A 20,171-nucleotide genomic window follows, 5' to 3' on the forward strand; every position below is an offset into this window, starting at 1 on the left:
GACTATCGCGATAATCTGCCTATGACCCTTACTACATGTAACTATCAAGGTAACTTTAAGCCAAGTGCTCCCTCACCAACTTCTTGGGTTAGAAAATGTGATACCAAAACCAGCACTGAAATGGATCATGATATGGGAGTGCAAGGCCTTTGATACATTCGCAAATTCAAACCATTCGACTTCGTTGCCATGGTATTCGGCTGCCTCGTGCTAGGCTCCACGAAAAGAGCAGCGAGAAAGGAGAGTATATAAACCCTTCTTTCCGCTGCTCTCTTCTTCCTTCATTACCTCCACTCTCCTTGAGTTCTACAAAAAAAACACTCCGCTGCTATGGGGTGTTTTGCTCTTCTCTTCTTCTCAAATGTACCGAGATATACACATGGAGCGCACTTCTACTCTTTCTCCTTCCATCATACCCAAAAACGAAAGTATGAGACCCCATGGGGCCGTTTCTCTGCGCGGCTTCTTTGTCTCCAAAAACATGGATAAACTCATGCCATGAAATTTCTCTGGCTTTTTCGAACAACTTTATCAACACGACACTTCTTTCTGCTCCAGACATCACCTCAAAAATGGAGAATCTATGCGCAATGTTCGCTTTCGAAGTTTAAGAAACGTTATGCCTGTACCGCTCATGTTCGTCTTGGGGTTCAAAATCGATACTCAGATTGGCCATGAGATAGGAGTATGAAAGCCCTCAACGCATTCACAAACACAAAACATCCGACCTGGCTGTCATGGTTTCTGGCTGGCTCGGCTTTCTGTGCGAACGTAGTACCTACGGCTGTATAGTTGACCGTTGGGTATATAACTCCCACCTCTCGATGACTCCTATTCTACTATAACAGTACCTCCCACCTCTTTTGCAAAATATTCGTCATATCGTATCATGGCCTGAGTGTCTTCTTACCAAACATATATCCAAACATACGATGGGGATTTGAAACGGTTGATTTCCAGTCTAGAATCAACACGAAAAGCGCGCATGGAGAAACCCTCCAAGAATTTTCGGATAGTATTAACACCACAATGAATTACTCCATGTATCATTGTCGAAACTCTTTGTTATAAGAACACATGTCTATCCGCCTGCCTATCTCCAACCTACCAAGGATCACCAGGTCTCCTTCTCCGATGTAAATGCTTAATCACAACATTCACACCCACCCGCCTCATCTCTTTGGCAACAATCTCCGCTGTACCGACACTTCTATGTGTACCCGCATGACACGTAGTCTGTATCGAGGCAACCTGATGACCAGCGTTGAAATGGTTGACAATAGAAGCCAGTGCTTTTTTACTAGAATATTACAAATTAGCACCTTATGTCTTGCCTGACTTCTTCAAAATAGTTAAGGCATGTACATGTGGTGCTCACATCTCTCGTACGGCCGTTCGACTCCCCAACATAAACTGCTGTACTTGCTGGCTCACTCCAGAGTACATCTCACACATTTTTCGTGGTGGTGCACGCCACGTCTGACAGTATATTGTAAAGAGGGCTGGTACAGGTGGTACATGTTGTAATAGTTGCGCTTCAGCGCCTGGTTGCCGTTCGAGGACTTCAGAAGAGTAGGTGGTCACATATAGAGTTTTCTGGACTAACGGAACTTGTGGTTGCAGAAGAGGTCGTGGAGGAAGCAGTAGTTGCTCCTGCAGAAGATGCTGCTGGGGCGGTAGTATAGTTGGTAAAGGTGCGGGGAATAGGCCTGCTTGCAAAGGTATTTGCATTTGCGGAGGTGGGTAAATGACAGGCTGAAGCAGATACATTTGCATATATAGATATACTGAAAACCTGGAAGATGATTCTCATAGAAGAAAGACCGGCTATAGAACTCCGGGTAAGCAACTCTTCCATGCACACGAGCATTATGTGAAGATATTCAGATGCTGATGATGTGATGAAAGTCAATGTACTTCAATCCTGAGGCCCATTTTTGATGCAATATGTATGTAACTACGTGGTTTCATGTCACAGATAGAACGAGAAATTGGTTATTGTGAATTCGAAATGCACAAGTTCTCAGACTTGACGTCTGCACCAAAATGGAAAATCGCGTACATGTCTGCCAGCGTCGAGTAAGTCCTTTGATACAGTTTGGAATGAGCGTTAGCAAAGGCCTCAAACTGAAGTCTGAAGACCACCTGATCTTTCTCAACCCTTCGATACGTCCACGGGTACGTCACCCTTCCGAACAACTGCGCCACATCAACCCTTACGCCGCGTGCTCGCCTATCCTAGTATTCAGTTTACTGCACCAGACTGATTTCCAAATCTGCCCATAATCGTCTTTTCCGTCTTGAATCCTGTAGCTCCTGCATCCAGATAGGACTGCATACCATCACACACGTGGCGCCCAGATCCCCGGTCGCATGTCTGATCCTACGCCAACCTTCCACAATCTGCTTCTACAACCCTGCATAGAAGCAAGTAACAGACTCTCCTTCTTCCTACGGCCTGGATCGTAGCGGCACGGGTATAACGAGCTCTTCGCTTACTATGCAAGGAGAAGACGGACTTGGCAACGTCTACGAAGTGGGCCGGGAAGTCAACCACGCCGCAAATCCTACTTACGCCCCACCCGTGCATAAGGGACTGGGCAGGATCTGGGCGGCTATCTCGCCAATAGAATATTACAAGATGTATACATGGCAGTATGAGTTATGGGTAAGCGAATCCTGATGTGCAGCGGGTGATATCCCTTGCTCGGAGCTGGCGACACGCGGTGTGGTCGACGTGATACCGAGTTGCCGGGTGCTTTGAAGGATCGTCATATCATATCGATATTCCTAACGCCCGCCCATTAATCTAACAAGATGTGCATTGTTGGGTAAAAGCGAAGTGGACGATGTCCATGGCGGGAATAGTGGTAAATCGCAAGATCTTCCTGGAAGGAGACATGGTCAAAAGGCTACGCGTGCACGATCTGGACTGGAAGTTCGGGTATCGAGTATTGGATGAGACCAATAAGAATTATATCTTCCTTCCTTTCCTATTAAGACTGAGGTAAGCTCAACGAAACACTTTAAACCCAGATACTCGGTATTCTGGAATTTCGCATCACTTACTCCCTCTAGCGGTCAATCGATGCAAGAGCTCGTTGCATGATTCACAATTTGCCTTCACTACCCCCTTGGAGAACATCGCGTAGCAACTTCAACCCTTCCACGGCAAATGCCACCATATTACCTTCGCGCTCACTACTGCCCGTTTCCACTTCCTTCGTCACAGTCTCGCCTGTCTCCCGTGCCACAGCAAGCGCCACATAACCAGGCGTCCTGTTCTTGGTTGTGCCTCCCGTCGGTCCAGCCGTTCCGCTCTCGCTGACAGTATACGTACTGCCTAGTGTCTTCCGAGTGTGCTCGGCGAGGCCGGAGACGATGGTGGGGGTTGGGCCGCTGTAAGACTTGATGGTGTCCTGGGTCCAGCCGCAGTAGGCGATGCGTGATTCGAGTGTATAGAGGGTAAGGCCTCCGCGGTAATAGCTCGATGCACCAGGAAAGGAAAGGAGTGCTGCAGAAATTAGACCGCCTGCTGCCTTTGTGCGTACGCGTCAGTAAGGATGCTTGGCTTTTGAAGAATGGAGAGACTTCACTGTTTCGGCTACTGAGACTGTTTCTTTGCGCTCTTTGAGTAGAGTGGCTACTTCCTGGACGATTTGTCGTAGTTCCTCGGGCGGGAAGATTGGAGGTGACATTGTGATATATGCAGAATTGGTGGTACCGGGTTACTTTTGCGTATTTGAGGACGAAGACTTCGATATATGTATGAACTGTCCTTACAAACAGAATTTCTTGATAATCGTAACGGACTTATGTCGGATGTAGCGGCTCTCAGTGGGGTAGCTTCGAGGCAGTGACGTATGCGGGGTAGCTTCTACTACAGGCACATCTAACCATACAATTCATCCCTTATGTACATGCAAGGCTCAACGCATAATATACAGTGTCCATCTAGTCGAAGGCGAACCTTTCCTCTCCTCTCTTCATCAACCTGATGGGTATAGACACGCCCCTCAACTGTAGCGTGACAATGCTCGCCACTTTGTTCTTGAGGAAGTCATTGGCTCTATCCTCAGCCTTTCGGTATAGCTCTCTCCTCTCCTTGCCTCCTTTTGGCATCTTCTCTACTTCTTCGTCACTAGCGAAGTCATCTACTGCAAGCTCAACGCTATACTGCGAGAAGATCGCAGCCAGCACGGCAAGAATCTCAACTTGAGCGAAACGTCGGCCAATGCATGATCGAAAGCCATCGCTGAAGGGGATGTATGAACCTTTGACGGGCTTGAAGAGTTGAGCTGAAGTGTCTTCTCCTGATGGTCCACGTAAATCTTCATCATCGTAATTGATGTCGACAAAGTCGTTGTCAGGCTTAGTGTCGACGAGCCAGCGTTCAGGTCGGAAACAGTCTACGTCCGGGATCCCGTTCTTATTCGATCCATCAGATGGTGCTGGCCAGTATTTAGGATTGCGGTGGATAGCCGCACTAAGGAAGATATGTGTATCTCCAGGTATCATGTATTGTTGGCCTCCAACATTTAATGGCCGGGGTTGACCCGGCGCAGTAGACTTTGGGATGTTGACGATGGGTTGTAGAATGCGTAATGTCTCGTTCATGACAGCTGCCGCCATACCACCGAAAAGGGGTTGGAAATGCTCCTCAAATTTCCATTCGTCCATCGGCTTACCCGCAAATATCTTGTCGATGTCTTCCTGTAGCCGCTTCTGGGACGCCCAGTTCATTGCGAGGAATATCATCGAGAAATGTAGTGTGTTGGCTGTCGTTTCGTGACCAGCCAGCATTACTACGAAAGCGTTGCCCAGCAAATCGCTCTTCGTAATCGTCGAGCCCTCCTCCTTGGTAATGCCGCTTCCTCGAATCAGAGCATCAAAGAGATCCATGCCTTCTTTTGTATCATCGCCGGATTCAACCTGGGTCTTCTTCTTTTCGTAAATCTCGTTCATGTACTTTCCCCATTCGCCTACAGCCTCTCCGACTGTACGATGGACTTTGACTGGTGATCGCGCTGTCCGATCACGTTAGAACAACGTTCTCAATTCAATGCAGTCAGAAACTGACAGGGAGGTGACTTACAAAGCCACTTGATAGGCATAATCTGAGTCCACATGATGTTGTGGAGCAGTTCGCTAAGAGCTTCCCTATAGTTCATGGTGTGGCCTGGAGGTGCTTCGGATCCTACGAAGATCGAGTCTTCTCCACCCTTCTTAGTCTTTGGTTTCTTGCCCTCTTCGTGCGGCCACACTACGCGTACGTCGAAACCTGCACCACTAATAACATAGAGAGCAAAGTTCATTGCGGCGACAGAAGGGTCAGCCACGGTCAGGTTTCCTTTACCATCAGGCCCAGCCCACAGATCGAGCATCGACGTTGCGTGGTGAATAGTCTCATTGAACACGAGTTGATTGTTCTTGTCACCGAAGCTCGGTGCCACAAGTTTACGGTGTGCACGCCAATCTGACCCCTCAGTAGACACAAGATTCTTTCCGTAAATGTCCAGTGACCCGTACATCTCAAGAGGCTTGGGAAAATCATTGCGGCGGCTGGTAATCTGGTTGACGGCCTCCGCATCGGCCACGTAGACAGTATTTCTGGTAGGAGAAGCCACAATGAACACGTCCATCCCCATCTTTTTGAAGGGCTCATGACCGCTCATATAACCCCATTCCGGATGCAGGATGCTGCAGGATCAAATTAACATCTCAACTATGATCAAGTTGGACATACTTACTCCATCCACATGCCTCTTAGTGGTTCTGGCACAAATCTCTGCAGCAATGGCGTCCATAACTTGAAAGTTGACAGCCAGAAGATACTGAACATGTGCCATGGCGCTACAATCACAGGTAATCCCGAGCTCTTTGCGAGCGCGACATTTTGCTGTAGACTACGATATCTCCAGGTTATCTGATAGATGGCGAAGCTCGCGATGACGCTAAAGATCAGGGTGGCGATCATGATGTTCTTCCCGGCGGAACTTCAGACTAGGGGGGGAATCTACTGGTACAAGAGATTGTGGTCGACGCGATCTTGCGCTATCGAAGGCACTGTGGTGAAGATGCTGGAGGTGTCTGTCGATGATGTGCATTCGCCCCTCCAGGCGCGAATGGAATTGTGACGTATACATGTGCGCGATTGAACTTGTCTCACTGGCGTCTCAGCACCTCGGTTACGAAAGATCGCTAGCAGATGCATCTCGCGTACTGTATATGTGTGCAGTATGCAAGACCTGACGATGCATAGGGTTACACAAATGAAGCTGTAGGCTGATAGGCTCTACTCACTAAATCGTACCCTCGTGTGGAGTTGCAGTGTGAGATAGGATGCGCGTAAGCAGTCATGATCCGAAATAGGCTTGGCGGAATCGCGCCTGCCTACTTGTTTCCTTACATGTACCAGTTGTGTGACACTTGCGCTTTACACGCATCTACGAAACACAAACAAGAACCTGATCTGGCCGTGTCACCTGGTAATGGGGACCTAGAAGCTGTGTCCCTTGGTTGCAAATTTCTGCGTTTGGTACGACACGGCAGGGCGTGTTTCCGAGGAGCAAAATTACAAGGCAATACCCGCGCACACCACCTGGTGGACAGCGACCAGACGAAGGTTCATCTATATCGTCACTTGCGACGTCACATCATACCTTTCGTCATTGTTGAATGCATCTGCGTCAGCACGAACACTTTCTATCACTAGACGACAAGGCGAATGCGTTCCATGGATGCGACTCACGGTTCACCGTGTCGCGCCGCTTTGCCGATTCTCCAGCCCCTTCTGCATGCTCTTATGCCAAATGTGGCAAGCGGTTGCTACATCGCCTGCCGTCTAGGGCTTGAAATTTCTAGAAATGTTGTTGCTCCGATCGATGGCAAGCCTTGAGATGCCGTGTCGCAGAATGAAGCGACTACACCGACTCAACGGCAACTTCTCGACATGAGTTTGACTCGTTACTGCGCCATCGCTCCGTGGAGAGGTAGTCCAAGGGACTCCCCGTTTTTTCACTGGACGCCTCATGCGTTCCACGTGGTAAAGCGACAGCCGCCAGGATGTGAAAAGCCAGGGTAATCCCACGAGGCTCGCAGACCGGCTTTGCTTAGACAATCTCGGTTGTGGGGAGTCGTCTATCGGACAGGTCCTCTCACGCATCAGTCATCTAGTTTGAAGCAGACCGCAACTTGCCATAGCGTCGGTGAGGAACAGGGCCGGGCAGAGTCGGCTCGTCATCTGACTGACTGGCTTGATAGCTATCTCTGTGAAGAGCTTAGCATCAAAGACGCTGCTGTTTTGGATTGATGTCGCCGGGCAGCTGACCGTTTCTTTGCGGCAGGCCCTCCACGACCGAGTTATGTGCGCATGGCCGCGTTTGCAAGGGTGTCCAGGGCACTGCGGCGTGCACAGTACCAATCTACTCCAAGTGCACGATGGAGGGGTTCTACTCCATGTGGGCTTGCAAATGTTCCTGACGCCATAATGGCGGTCGCGTGTTGCGGCCGCGCTAGTTTATAGGACAGACTTTGGACATGGTAAAATTAATGTCACTTGCTAAAGACCGGCGCCTCTCCGGCATCTGCCAGTGAGCAGCAGCCGCGATTTCCCTAGCAAACGAGGCGGACAAAAGGGTAGTGGCAGCAGTACACACACTATTTCGCCATGTGCCACCAAACTGCCTATAGGAGTCTCGCCAGGATCTGCAGCTCGGAAACGCAATGCTGATCTTTGGGCAGCAGAGTTGTGAGTGACAGGTCCTGTTCGCGAAGACTCGGCGCATGAATCGTCACAGCACAAAGGATGGGACCGAGTGCTCGAGGCAAGCAGACAGTACCAGGCGTAAGACGAGGCGTTGCAAGATATTGCCTGCACGCCACAAGCAGCGCATCACTTCTATCAACCTTCTCGAATACCTCGGTGCCGCTGCAAAGTGGAGGCTGGCAGACTAGGGATCTTGACTAGTCGGCCTCAGAGCTCGGATCAGCTTCCTGAATCTTTCAGGGCCAGCAATTGGGCAGAAATTATCCGACTATAGCTGCTGATGGCGGGCCTGCTCCAAGATGCACGGGTTGTCAACGATGACTGTTGCATAGCGGAGGACCGCGCATCGCCGCACGAAACAACAAGCTCCGTGACTGACACACGACCAGCGCTCAAATTGCAGCAGTGGTCTAACATTCCTGATAGATGCAGACGTGTTGCCGTCGGTTGGAAACGGCGTCCAAATAGTTAGCAATGGATGCGCGGTCGCGTCGGGCGGGAGCAACGTTTGCTGTCTGCAACGGCATCATCCTATGGCACATGACGGGCTCTGGCAGCTCGCGCTGTTTGATACAACGGTGCCATGTCGTCCTTGTCGATGGCCACACAGCGCGTCTGGTGGCCCCGCCGAAACCCTTGTCTTGCAGACTGGGTTAATGGCACAAGCGACCTGTGTGCTGCACATCCTTCGCTTTACGCTAATACGCCGCTTCTGCAATCCTCGTCCATCTCTCTCCAAGCATCGGTATCAGGTTCTCCCCTCCCGACATAGCCCATCGCACACCATAGCCATAACCCTCACCACCACTACTAATCACCTACTACCCTCCACCACCACCCGCGTGCCTGACCCAGTGCTGTGCCGTCTCCCGCCCCCCCGTCGTGTCTCGCTTTGAGCTGTTCCTTTTTGCGACTGATTTAGTTTCGCGCCTCTGTAATTGCGCCCTGGCCCCTTCGTTCGCACGGCCCGGTCTTAATAGCGCCACTTTTCGCCGACCAAGCCAGCAAACGTCGACAGCATAGACCGTCCGCGACTCATTCATCTGGGCCTTACCTGCTTCGGATAGTTGTCTCCGGCTCCATGGTAAGAGAGTCTTGCCCAAGGCTAGGTCCTTTCTTCGCGCACGCGGCATAGGAAAGCTCCCGTCCTGCATCCCACTCTGGCCTCCGAGCACTTGCCCTGCGACGCTTTCCAAACTCTTCCCCTCTTCCAGGCGATGACGCGGGTTGGGCTGTCATCTGCAAATCATCTTTGACCTGCTATTCGCTGACTCCAGCGAATTGGTCTTTTCCTGACCCTGCAACTGCCGAGGCCGCCTCTCCACCACCTGCCTGCCCACCCCCCGCGACCTTCCTGGCTTTTGCCGTTTGGTGGTCCTGGGACCATCCGTTTTGCCCAGTGGTCGTCTGTCATACATAGCCGCATGGCCTGAGCGGATTCCGTCTGGCATATCTAAGGATGGCTGATCCTGACGCGCCCGGCCAGTCTAAGAGAGCTCGTTTGGGCTCCGGCAATCTTGATCATCCGCAGTATAACGGCCACGGATTTCCACACCCTCCTCCACCGCCTCATACCCAACCCACTCGACCTCCGTCTCATTCCACTTTAGTCCAGGCGTCTCCGCCCTACGGTGCTCACGGCTTACCGGTTCCATCTAACCAGTATCCTCCTCACGTCCCAGGCTATCCCGGACCGCTTCCTTCACCGTCCCTTCCGCCATCTGATATTCGTGCCCTTGCGGACCCACGGAACATACCCTCACCTCGTCAGCATCCCAATGGCGTTACTGGAGCATCTCCTGTGACGATCCCCCAGGACCGAATTTCCAGCTACCGTCCCCCACTCACACCTCAGACGACCACTGCGCCAGCAGAGCCACAGAGTTCCCGGTCCACCAGTGTCAGTATCAGTGTCGACGTGAAGTCTCAAAGTCAGACTCCCATGGAGCATGGCGGCCACCACCAGCCGTGGGCAATCAACCACGAGCATCGCCCCAATGGCAGCATACCCAATGGATACAACCACGCCATCAGTCCTGGAGCACACCCTAACGGAGCGCCATATCATGCACAGCCGCCACCACCACCAGCCCAGCAATACGCTCCTCCTGTCACACCCTACGCGCAGACCCCGTACATGAACGACTATGGCACCGCACAGCAGATACGACGAAAGCAGGTGCGCGCCACCCAGGCCTGTAACCACTGTCGTTCGCGAAAGCAGAAATGTGATGAAGCTCGACCGTGCCAGTTCTGCCGGGAGAACAACTTCGACTGCCAGTACAAGGATGTCCCGCCACCCAAGTGCGTTACCCGATCCCTCCCTTTGGTTCATCGCTGACCCCCACCGTAGGCAAGACAGAAGCATGATGCAACTTCAAGAAAGTGTGAACAGCATCTCCGACGTTCTGGCGCAGTTTGTGGACCAGTTCAACGGCTGGAAATCGACTGTTGAGAGTAGGCTTCCACCATCACGGAACCACGAGATGATGTCGAACCACGCTTCGCCTGAAGCCTCTTTCTCCGCACCCCCAAGAGAGCATGGCACATCCAGATGGCCTACTCCCATACAGGGAAGAGGACATATGGGTCGAGTCAACAGCAACCTGAAAATGGAGTCACCTATTGCTCCCCACTCGAACAGGATGTCGCCTTTGGGTGCGCAAGCATCGGCTTCTATCAAGCAAGAGTCTCAGTATGCGCCCCCTCCTCAACAGCCGGCAACTCCTGCTGAGAGTGTGAGGACCGATCGCAGCCATGCTACTGAGACTAGCCCCAAAGAGCAAACGGGCTTGCAGGGCGATCACACCACGCCGGCGCACAAATTGCTGGACGAGTGGCAGCAGATGAGTATCTTCTATACAGGTATCCCGTACCTGAGAAGGCTAATAGACAACGGCCGTGAAGTTTCAGACTACCCGATGCAGCTTGAGCAAGACCGCGGACTGCTGCGCGTCTGGGGTGTCGGCGAGGGCCAAGACTTGAACGACGGAGCTCAAGGCCCTGGAAGCCCAGAGAGCAGTAACGACTCAGAAGCGCCTTCACCAGCACCCGGCAAAGAAGGCCTATGGGGATATCCATTTTCCGAGGTCCCGGCTGGAACGACAACACCGGGTAGCACCCCTCGAGAATACTTCCCGCCCAAGCCGCGGCAGGAGAACGGGCTTGGCGCAGACGGCCGGCCCGACTTTCGACGCCATGTCATGTTCGACCTACTCCGGTCGTACATGGAGACTATGCACATTTTCCATCCTTTCATGAACGAGAACAGACTAAGACGTATGTTCAATGACTTCAGTGATCAATACAGTCCTGATGCGAAGCCTATGAACGCCCACTCGCCTGCCCCTGTTCACGGAGTGAAGCGAAAGCGGTCGGAGAGTAATCTTGAGGGACTCCCTTCAGGTCGGGGTGAGATTGAACGATCATTGCGCAACGCGATTGTACTGCTCGTTCTTGCTCTGGGCAAAGTATGCTCGCATAAAGACCCTTTGCCTGCGCCACAGAATGACCGACACCCTTACGTCCACAGCGAATGGGGCTACATTCGGAATTCTCCTCATCCTAACGGTAGTTTCAACAGTGTCAACAGCGAGACTTCCGATGAGAACCGCCCGAAGAACATTGACCTGCTACCTGGTATGGCTTACTATGCCTACGCCACCGATATTCTTGGAAACCAACAGGGCGGTAACACTGTTGCGCATGCGCAGGCTATGCTGCTGGCTGCGCTATTCCTCAGTCAGTATGCACGAGTACTGGAAAGTTGGAGCTGGATTAATAATGCTTGCCGGATTGCCCTGGTCCTCATCAAAGCCGACTACACTAAACTACTCCGTGTGAACAGCGACAGGAGACATACCTGGAGTTCCAAGGAGCGCTACAGACTCAATCTCGTCATGTGTGTCTACTGGACAGCTCTGCAGCTGGAATCCGATATCCTAGCAGAGATGAGTACGCTTCCGCCCTCCGGCATCTCTGCGCATCAAAGCGAGATCATGTACCCTGAAGGCGTCAACGAAAACTGGTCTCAGGACCAGGACAGCAACTTTGTGCAACAAGATGTCGAAGTACGTGCAGGCCCAAGACAAGATTTGATGATGAAACTATACTCCACGCAGACTTTCCTACGAGTTGTCCTCAACGTTGCGCATAATGCTCTGTACGGTCCCAGTGGTCGCATGAGTTTTGACCCTACGAGCTTCAAGGAAGTTGCTCACCACGCGCTTACTCACAAAGAGATTCTTGAGGGCTGGAGGAAGCTGCTCACACCGGAATTGGCATGGTCGGACGACGAATACCCCTCGACAGATCTCAACATTGCTCGTGTACGCGCCAAATACTATGGTGGTCTGTACATGATGTTGCGACCCTACCTCAAGCTCGCGAGTCATACGCTGGAGTTCCCGCCCCCACCTCCAGGAACAACCGGCGCAACACAGAACAACTCGCCATCACCTTATGGAAATGCGGCGTCAAACAGGAACGTACAAATGGTGGACTTGAGCGAAGACCAGCACAAGATCATCAAGATCGCTTGCCAATGTATCAACGCCGCTATCCGAAGTACCATCGCGTTTGATCGTGTAGGCGAAGAGCCTGGTAGCCAATACCAGTACTTCCAGCCTACGCGCAAGAAGAGGCTTATCGTGACTAACATTTTCGGTACACTCCACGCGTAAGTCTTTACCACCTAAATTCAAGCTTGGCACCGCCCGCTAACACTCAACGTAGACAATTTGGCAACATGCTCGTCCTAGCCTCGGTGTACAAATCCAAATTATACCCACTCCTACCAAGCGACACCTGGCTCACGAAGGCCAACCTCGCCGCCCTTTTCAAACGTACCATCGCCGTCATCAGCGACGTGGCGCAAAACTCGCCCATTCTGCGCATGGATCTTGAGATTCTCAAGAACGTCCAGAGGCAACAGGGTCTCGAATAAAACAATCAACATGACGACATACTTAATATCGGCCGCGCGCATTTGCATGCCGACGCCCATGCTGACGTCTATGCTGCGCTCTCATCCGACGATGTATCCACGATGTATCTCCTGCACAGCGGCCGCCATCCGATCTCCATCGCCATCCGATATGCGCCACTGTCTCTGGCAGATCCGGCCCGATTCCGATCTGAACGTGCATGATGACTTGCATGAGTAGACCCCTGCGCTGCTGCATGTCAGTTTCTTTCTGGACATTTATATTTGCTTTTTGGTTTCCTTCTTGCCTCTTATTCCCACACCATCGATCAGGACAGCTATTGTAGAAGACAGAGTTGCATTATCAAATGCACGCGGCAAACGCACACGCAACGAAACGGAAGTTTTAACTTATCATCATCATTGGGCGGCTAGCGCTGAAACTAAGCATTTCGGAATCATTATTTCCTCCTCTCTTTCCTTCTGGTCTCGGATCTCTTCTCGCGTATCTCTGAATTAACATATTCCTGGTTACATCCAAGGCTTGGATCGCGGGGACAGGTTTTCTCAACTGCGCCTATATTGTTTCTTCCTCCATGATGCTCGCCGACCACTGTTATGGGTATACCCTGGGTTTTTTCCGTCTGTTCCCCTCCCATTCCCTTCATCGTTCACCGATCAGACTAGGGGACTATGCAACGTTGTGGAGGGTGGTGTGGAGTCGGAATCGAGTTGACCTCCTTCGATTTTCGCTAGCTTTCGCTGGTAGGAAATCTTGAGGTTCTAGGTCCAAGCCACTCATACACAACCCTGTCGCGGGTCGCAGAAAACACATTGTATTGGATCAACATCGCATTCCCATTATCCATATGTATTGCTTTTCGCTGCGGGACCCTCGAACACACCGTTCGCGCAACAGTCGACTCGATGTAAAGGTCCGCGGCAGCGCCTTCCGTGGCTCTGATCCAACGGATCTCGACGTTTGCTTTTTTCGCAGGATGCGTATACACATGCAAGATGACCTTGTTTCGTGTGATGACTAGCGGCCCTTTCTCGGTCTGATACTGTGGCGTCGCACGCCTCGACCCGTCTTGGTAACAGCCCTGGAGTGAAAAGATTGGTCCGCACGGGTGCAGCGCCTCAGCCGTTTCGCTCGTGCGGCTGTTGTTCGCCGATTTTCCACCCGCGGAGGCGAACAGCTTCACATTGAACAACAGCAGTAATTGTTTTGTAATTTTCACCATAGTGATTATCCCTCACCGATCAGAGTGATTCCAACACCGCGGAATGGTTTCGAACAGATCGTAAACTCTATCTTGAATGAATCCTTACTGTCGATTATGCAGCTGGATCTTCCCGAGACACATGAGATCGCTGGTTCGCCCGACCGGTATGTACCTTCAGAGGCAAAAAAGCAAGGTCAGGTATCTTCGAGGGTTATGATAGTTGCCATTACGTGCGCGTTGAACAGGATCATCTGGTCCCTTCTCCATCATTAGTTTTGCTACTTCAAACGGACTCTAAAGCATCCATATGCGCAACATCACACCTGCATACTAGTGGTCAACCACGATCTTCAGTCAATGCCCAACCTACCTGCAATGCAATGCGCGTCAATCCGCATCCTCTTCACTGCATCAACCACATATTCAAAAGGTGTGAGTGAGTGGATATTGTGTGTCTGTACTACGCATCCGCGTGCTAACCCTCTGCATGAAGGCGCGCCGCCTCGCGCGCATCACAAAATAAGAAACGAAAATCAAGACCTTGGAACCAAAGCCAAACCACCTGCCGTATGCGTTACCTTACGCGTTTCTACATTCCATCTGCGCAAACTAAAATCTGTCATATTCTCACCGGATATCTGACCGGCTGGCAATGCCGTCTCCAGACATGCTAGTGCCTTTTCCACACCGCAAAAACGAATTTGATACAGAACGGCGACGGCGGCGGTAAATTGACTAAGCGATCTCCAAACCCTTCAATCTGTCCCACCTCCAAAACAAAACAACCCGCCCGCATAATCAGGTTAAAACGCCTCCAACGTCCAAGTAATCCTAATCAGGGTACGAATTCCGCGAAAGAATCACGACCTGCGTCTTGCATCCTGCAACCTTGGAACATGCTCATCTTGCACCATATCTCTAGTTTAATCAAAAACTTTGGTTGGCTAGCACGTTTGACAGGAGCGCAACACTTGTTCCTGGTGGTGGTTGCGCTGCCCCGGCGCTAATTGCCGCCTCCCGAGGTCGTCCGACGGCTCGTCGAAAAAAACGTAACGGAGGCTTCCGGTGAAGAGGCCGCTTGTCGATAGCCTGGACCCTGGCCTCGAAATTGATTTCTGTTTCTGAAGAACTGCGATGACGGCTTTCTTGGCTTTCTTGCTAATGACTATCCACGTGCTAGGTATCTTGACATGCTGCCCACCAAGCCCTCCGGAACGTGACGTCGCGTCGACACCACCGAAATGGGGCTTGCCTGTGGTTACACACTACTACAAATTAGGTGTGTACGGTGAAGCAACTCGTACGAGTTTTGCGATCATGCTCCCACAATTTTGCTTGGACAGCGCAGATCGATAATTCCGAGCCTCAGGAATCATACGTGGATTACACATTGTCCCGAAGAGCTCCAAAGATTAGAATGGGTCGCGCATTGCTGCGTCGATCATTTTGGGGTAAGAATAGTCGGCATAATCTCGTTGCAATTGGGTTTCTTGCTCTCGCGTATCTGCATGAAGCAGGGACCTGCGTTCTCCAAAAAATCTGCACGTCTACCTGCCTGTCTCCAATATTAATTCCTTCGCGCATTACGCAAATGCAGCGTCGATCCTGTCTTCGGCGTATTCGTACTATGGAGCAGTGTCCAAATGCTTTCCAGGCTGCCCGTCGGACCTTTCTCCACCTCGCCATTGACTTTGCAATCATCTGATGAAATTACGGTGGACTGCAACACGACACGGGAACGGAGTAAGGTTTGATACGGTGAAGCGTTGTGTTGGGCAGCAGCGAGCCTATGTTTTGTGCTGAATGCTGGGAAACTAGCGAAAAAGGCGTTATTGAGACGCTGCGGAGAGGACTCCGTCGCGTGAACGCGTGAAGATGGCGTTGGGCATTCGGGATAAGGTTACGACACCTCGCTTTCCTTCGGCAATGCAAGTTCCTGTTTAAGTTCGTGGTGCACATCATCACATCATGCCTGGGGCCATACTCGTCACCTGGTCTAGCTCCGAGCGAACATGATATCGCATTTGAACGCGAATCCGATGTCTATTGTTGGAGATCACGATGCTATGATGGTGTCGGTTGTCAATTCCGACCCAACGCTAGGCCGGACTCGATAGCTGTATAGCTCGATTCGATGGTTCAGCACGTGCTTTCGTGTTTGCTTCTTCGTAACCCTGATATATGTTCGCGAGTAAGGCTGCAAAATCGCGCTCGCTTCGCGCTCGTGAGCGAACACAGCAAAGGATTTCCTGCACCCCAACACCAATCGATAAAATTTCCCATAAAGTTCACATGGTTCTTCACATGATATTGCCCAGGTACGTATGCTGTAAGCATTATGGAAGGACGGGCGGAGGACATCCCCGCAGATCTCATAGACCCCGGAACATGATCTTCGTTCACTGCTAACGTCGCATTCGTCTTGCGAATCGATAGCGACTTTCTCTGACGTTCGACAACGACTAGACTACCATGTTGGGCGAGAGAGAAGGTGTATGACACACCATGGAGGTCGACATTAACCAAAGTTGAAAAAGTGAGGCGCCCAGAGCGGTAAACTCTCCAAAACTGCGACTAGCAGTATGACAAAGGTCATAGTCAGCAAATTCACAGCCCGCCTTTCACAGCAGAGTCCACATTCGGGCCATCACCCCAGATGCTGCCTGCAGCAACGACACCGGTCGTCGAATCGCATCCCACGCACGCGAAACGTTGACAGCAAAAGTAACACAAATCGTGCTGTGCTTACCGTTGGCTTCCATCTTCGCCAATCCAACGCATGCTCCCTCACCGATTAGACAGGCGTCGCATCGGCTAGAGGCACCTCCCACAGGAAAAGCCGCAATGCAGCTGTAGCCGAGATTGTAACGGTATACCCCGCAATGGTACATGCCTCTGCAAACGCAAGATGCGCCTTATGCATCTATTATTATTAACGTTGTCTCAGCTTGTATGCAGGATATCGGTGTGCGTAGAGGATGAGTATGCAAGATGGGGCCCTTGGCTCCGGTACTTATCGGTGGCTGTTTATCGCATGCAACTAGGAGACATTCTCCGAAACACCGTTCTGGTCACGATTGCCGGTAAGCAGCTAGGGTCTGGGGTGCATTGCAGAATCCCTGGCAGGGGGGAGGGGTCAGGAACCCCAACGTCGAGAGTCACCTACAGTGGAGCCTTGTACTGCCGGAGAGATTTGGAGGTACCTTGGAATGTTCTGAGCGCCTTCTGTACGCGTCTCATGGAGCGTGCAATCCGTGCAACCCGTGCAATCCGTGCAATCTCGGTCATGATCTCCCCGACTCGGTTCGACTTTCTTTCGAGACGAGCATGTGCACTATCGAGCCGCTGAGAAGCGGCTGTCGGTTCCAATTCGGTGACAACTCTGTTCCGGCACGTATCGCAACGAGCCCCAAAACGGATCGAATTTGCAAGCGAACGGCTGATACAACTCGGCCCTTTCAGACAACACGCGGTTTCTCTGTGACAAGAGATCCGAGAGATTTGTCGTGCATGGTGTTGGAGAGCACCATGTCAGTACATGTGGCATGATGAGACGGCACGGAGTCCACTTCCAGCTCAATCAGAGAAGTAGCTGTACCTTGTCAGCTGTTAGCCTCATTTGCTCCAATAGAGCTTATCCATGCCTCCAAGAGTCGCTTTGTACCTCCAAAGGTATTATTGTGGAGTAGTCCGGGTTGCTGTTCCACGATACACCAAGCCGGACCCCTCAGCGGTTCCGAAAATGTCAGACCGCAACTTCGGGGGCTTGGAAGCCACGGTATGCCTGTATCAGACATGCACAATGAATGTGCTCAAGATTCTCCACATAACGAGACATCAGGTTCTTCTCAAGGTGTTCGAAAGAGCGCAGGGTCCTTGTGGGGCCCTCAGAATGGCGACCTCTCTCGAGCGTAATCGATCGCTCGATGCTGCGCATCGACTCGTAAGCAATCACAACTGCTCGCTTGTGCGGAGAGACCGTACTGTGGACATCTACAGCTTGATTTCTGACCAGGTCATTGCCGCGGTTGGTGAGCCGTGCGAAGAGCGACATGGGAGTTTGCTGCCCAACGGAGGATGAAGGCCTGAAACCGGACCGCAAACGACAGAGTACGACCGAAGTGCCACTGCACGCCGCGACCGTTGTGCACATCATCAGCAAGTCATTCAAAGGTCAGGGTTAAGGGACTTTGACTTCGACGATGCCCAACGCAAGCGAGTAGAGTGACACGGAGCGCATTGCGAAGTATCTGGCCAGGATCCTCACGCGTTTGATAGACCGTTGCAATGGAAGCGAAGCTGAGTGGCGCAGCTAGCAATGTCGTGCAGCAACGAAGCTGGAGAGCGTTAGTAGATGACCCACCGGAGTATTCATGGAAAAGCTTGACTGAATGTTCGTTATGCCGAGTTGTAAATTTTCATCGAACAACCGCTACGACTTTGAGTGTAGCTGCCGTCAATCCAGATCAATACGTTGGCACTTTGCGGATTTGACTGAGATTTTCATATAGAGGTGTAAAAATGATCTAAGCCCTTGCGTATTCGTATGGTCGTGTTTGTAGATCGGGAATGGTGGTCAACAGTCATTCGCAATGTCTGGAAATATCACAGGCAGACGAGTCCGCGAGATGTCGATGCTGTAACAGAGCAACATACAAAGGAGGAACGATTGCACGAATAGGCATCTACTGGGGCAGTTCCTTATCTTCTTCTACTGTCTACTTTGGCATCACATCCAATCGCTACTTCCTCTTTATCGTCTTCATCCTTTTTTTTTCTTTCTCTCATTTGCATCGTCATGAGTTTGTTCTTCACTCCAGCCAGGTTGATTTAGTCAGTAGGGAAGAAGACCTCAACTACGTTTGGCTTGCTCTCAAACTTTCACTTCCACTTTCCAGATATAAGACTCAATAGGCGCGATGTATATTCAACACATGGCAATGCGGGGAAGCAGGAACGCGATGTCGTTGTGTGCGACTGTGACTCCCACGAGCCATGACTACCTATCGACTTGCTTACAAGCACGGGACACCATACTATGAGTATCGTGTGCTACCCTGAACCTGCGCGGAGAGTTCTTAATCTTTCACAAATGTACCTAACCTAGACTACCAATATCTTTCCTCCACTGATCATGGCACAATAATCATTTGCATTTTGTAGAAGAGAAGTATCGTACTCTCTATCGCAAAAGGCATGGAAAGAAGAAGGAGCAATCATGTACCGATACACTTCTGCTCCTCCTCCCTGCTCTTCAACATACCTCTACCCTTATCCCTATCCTCATAACTTCGCAGCAAGATCATACGAAACAACTTACATGTCCAGACCCTACTCATACACTGAACCACGTCGCTACAGTTCCTACTACGAAACATCGTACTCGCGACCGAGTACATCCCACAGGCCTGTGCAAACCAGGACCTGGAGATACGTTAGACCCGTACAAGCACCACAGCCGGACAGAACTCCTCGAAAGAGCAGCCTCAAGAAGACGGCGAGCAGGCACGTGCATTTCGACCTACCGCCTGCTCAAAGCAGCTCGAGCAGGACGATCAGGATAGCCGAGGAAGAAAGGCAGAGGGAGAGAGAACGCGCAAGGGCAAAGGAAAGGGGACGGGAACGGGACCAAGAAAGAGAGAGAGAACGCAGATACTACATACCGCCCCGATCCACCACCTTACGACAACGTTCACCCTCGGAAAGAATGCCTAGAAAGCATCACCAGTCCTACACCTCAACCTACGAATACGATTCCCAACTCCACCATCAAGAACGATACCGCCGCAGCACCTCACCTGTACACACCAGCCTACCCAGATTGCACTCAACATACACACGTGTGCCACCACAACACTACCAGCAGCCCTATTTCCACTCCAAATCCCCACCACCACCACCACCGCCATCTCCCACCCACCCAACCGTGTACATAACAACCTACGCCACAGACCTAGTCCGCTCCGAATCCACAATAGCCAACCTCCTCTCCACCCAAGTCCCACGCCGCTCCCCCCCAATCCCGCATCTCTATACCATCGATGCGCGCCGCGTACGTCCTCCGTCTCCTGAGCTGTGCAGAGAATACTCTGGCGTCAGTAAACGGATACAGGATGTTGTCATGGAAGATGGCGAGGCGAGACGAGCGGCTCACAGGGCGGTGGAGAGGCTATTGCGGTTTGGAGAGGAGGAGAGAAGGAGCACGAGGTATGGGTCTGGTGGGGGGAACGTGGAGGTGAGTATGAGTGTGTGT

At 51.5% G+C, this 20,171-nt stretch overlaps 3 protein-coding genes across 3 annotated transcripts; 1 reads left to right on the forward strand and 2 right to left on the reverse strand.

Annotated features, from left to right (window-relative positions):
• Window positions 1-3,110: 3,110 nt before the first annotated feature.
• On the reverse strand, window positions 3,111-3,698 carry AA0111_g12527 (hypothetical protein; the record flags this gene model as incomplete). The annotated part of the gene is made up of 2 exons (XM_028646517.1): window positions 3,111-3,539; window positions 3,597-3,698. 2 exons carry the CDS (start codon window positions 3,696-3,698, stop codon window positions 3,111-3,113), a joined length of 531 nt encoding a protein of 176 aa, XP_028499871.1.
• A 256-nt stretch (window positions 3,699-3,954) lies between these two features.
• Window positions 3,955-5,977, reverse strand: AA0111_g12528 (hypothetical protein; the record flags this gene model as incomplete). Its single annotated transcript, XM_028646518.1, has 3 exons — window positions 3,955-5,027; window positions 5,096-5,700; window positions 5,751-5,977. The coding sequence occupies 3 exons, from the start codon at window positions 5,975-5,977 to the stop codon at window positions 3,955-3,957; spliced, it is 1,905 nt and encodes a 634-aa protein (XP_028499870.1).
• A 3,250-nt stretch (window positions 5,978-9,227) lies between these two features.
• AA0111_g12529 (hypothetical protein) lies at window positions 9,228-12,713 on the forward strand (the record flags this gene model as incomplete). The annotated part of the gene is made up of 3 exons (XM_028646519.1): window positions 9,228-10,072; window positions 10,122-12,446; window positions 12,503-12,713. 3 exons carry the CDS (start codon window positions 9,228-9,230, stop codon window positions 12,711-12,713), a joined length of 3,381 nt encoding a protein of 1,126 aa, XP_028499869.1.
• Between the last annotated feature and the right edge of the window lie 7,458 nt (window positions 12,714-20,171).

The sequence above is a fragment of the Alternaria arborescens genome, assembly GCF_004154835.1.
Source record: "Alternaria arborescens strain FERA 675 chromosome Unknown contig_85, whole genome shotgun sequence".
Lineage (NCBI taxonomy): Eukaryota > Fungi > Ascomycota > Dothideomycetes > Pleosporales > Pleosporaceae > Alternaria > Alternaria arborescens.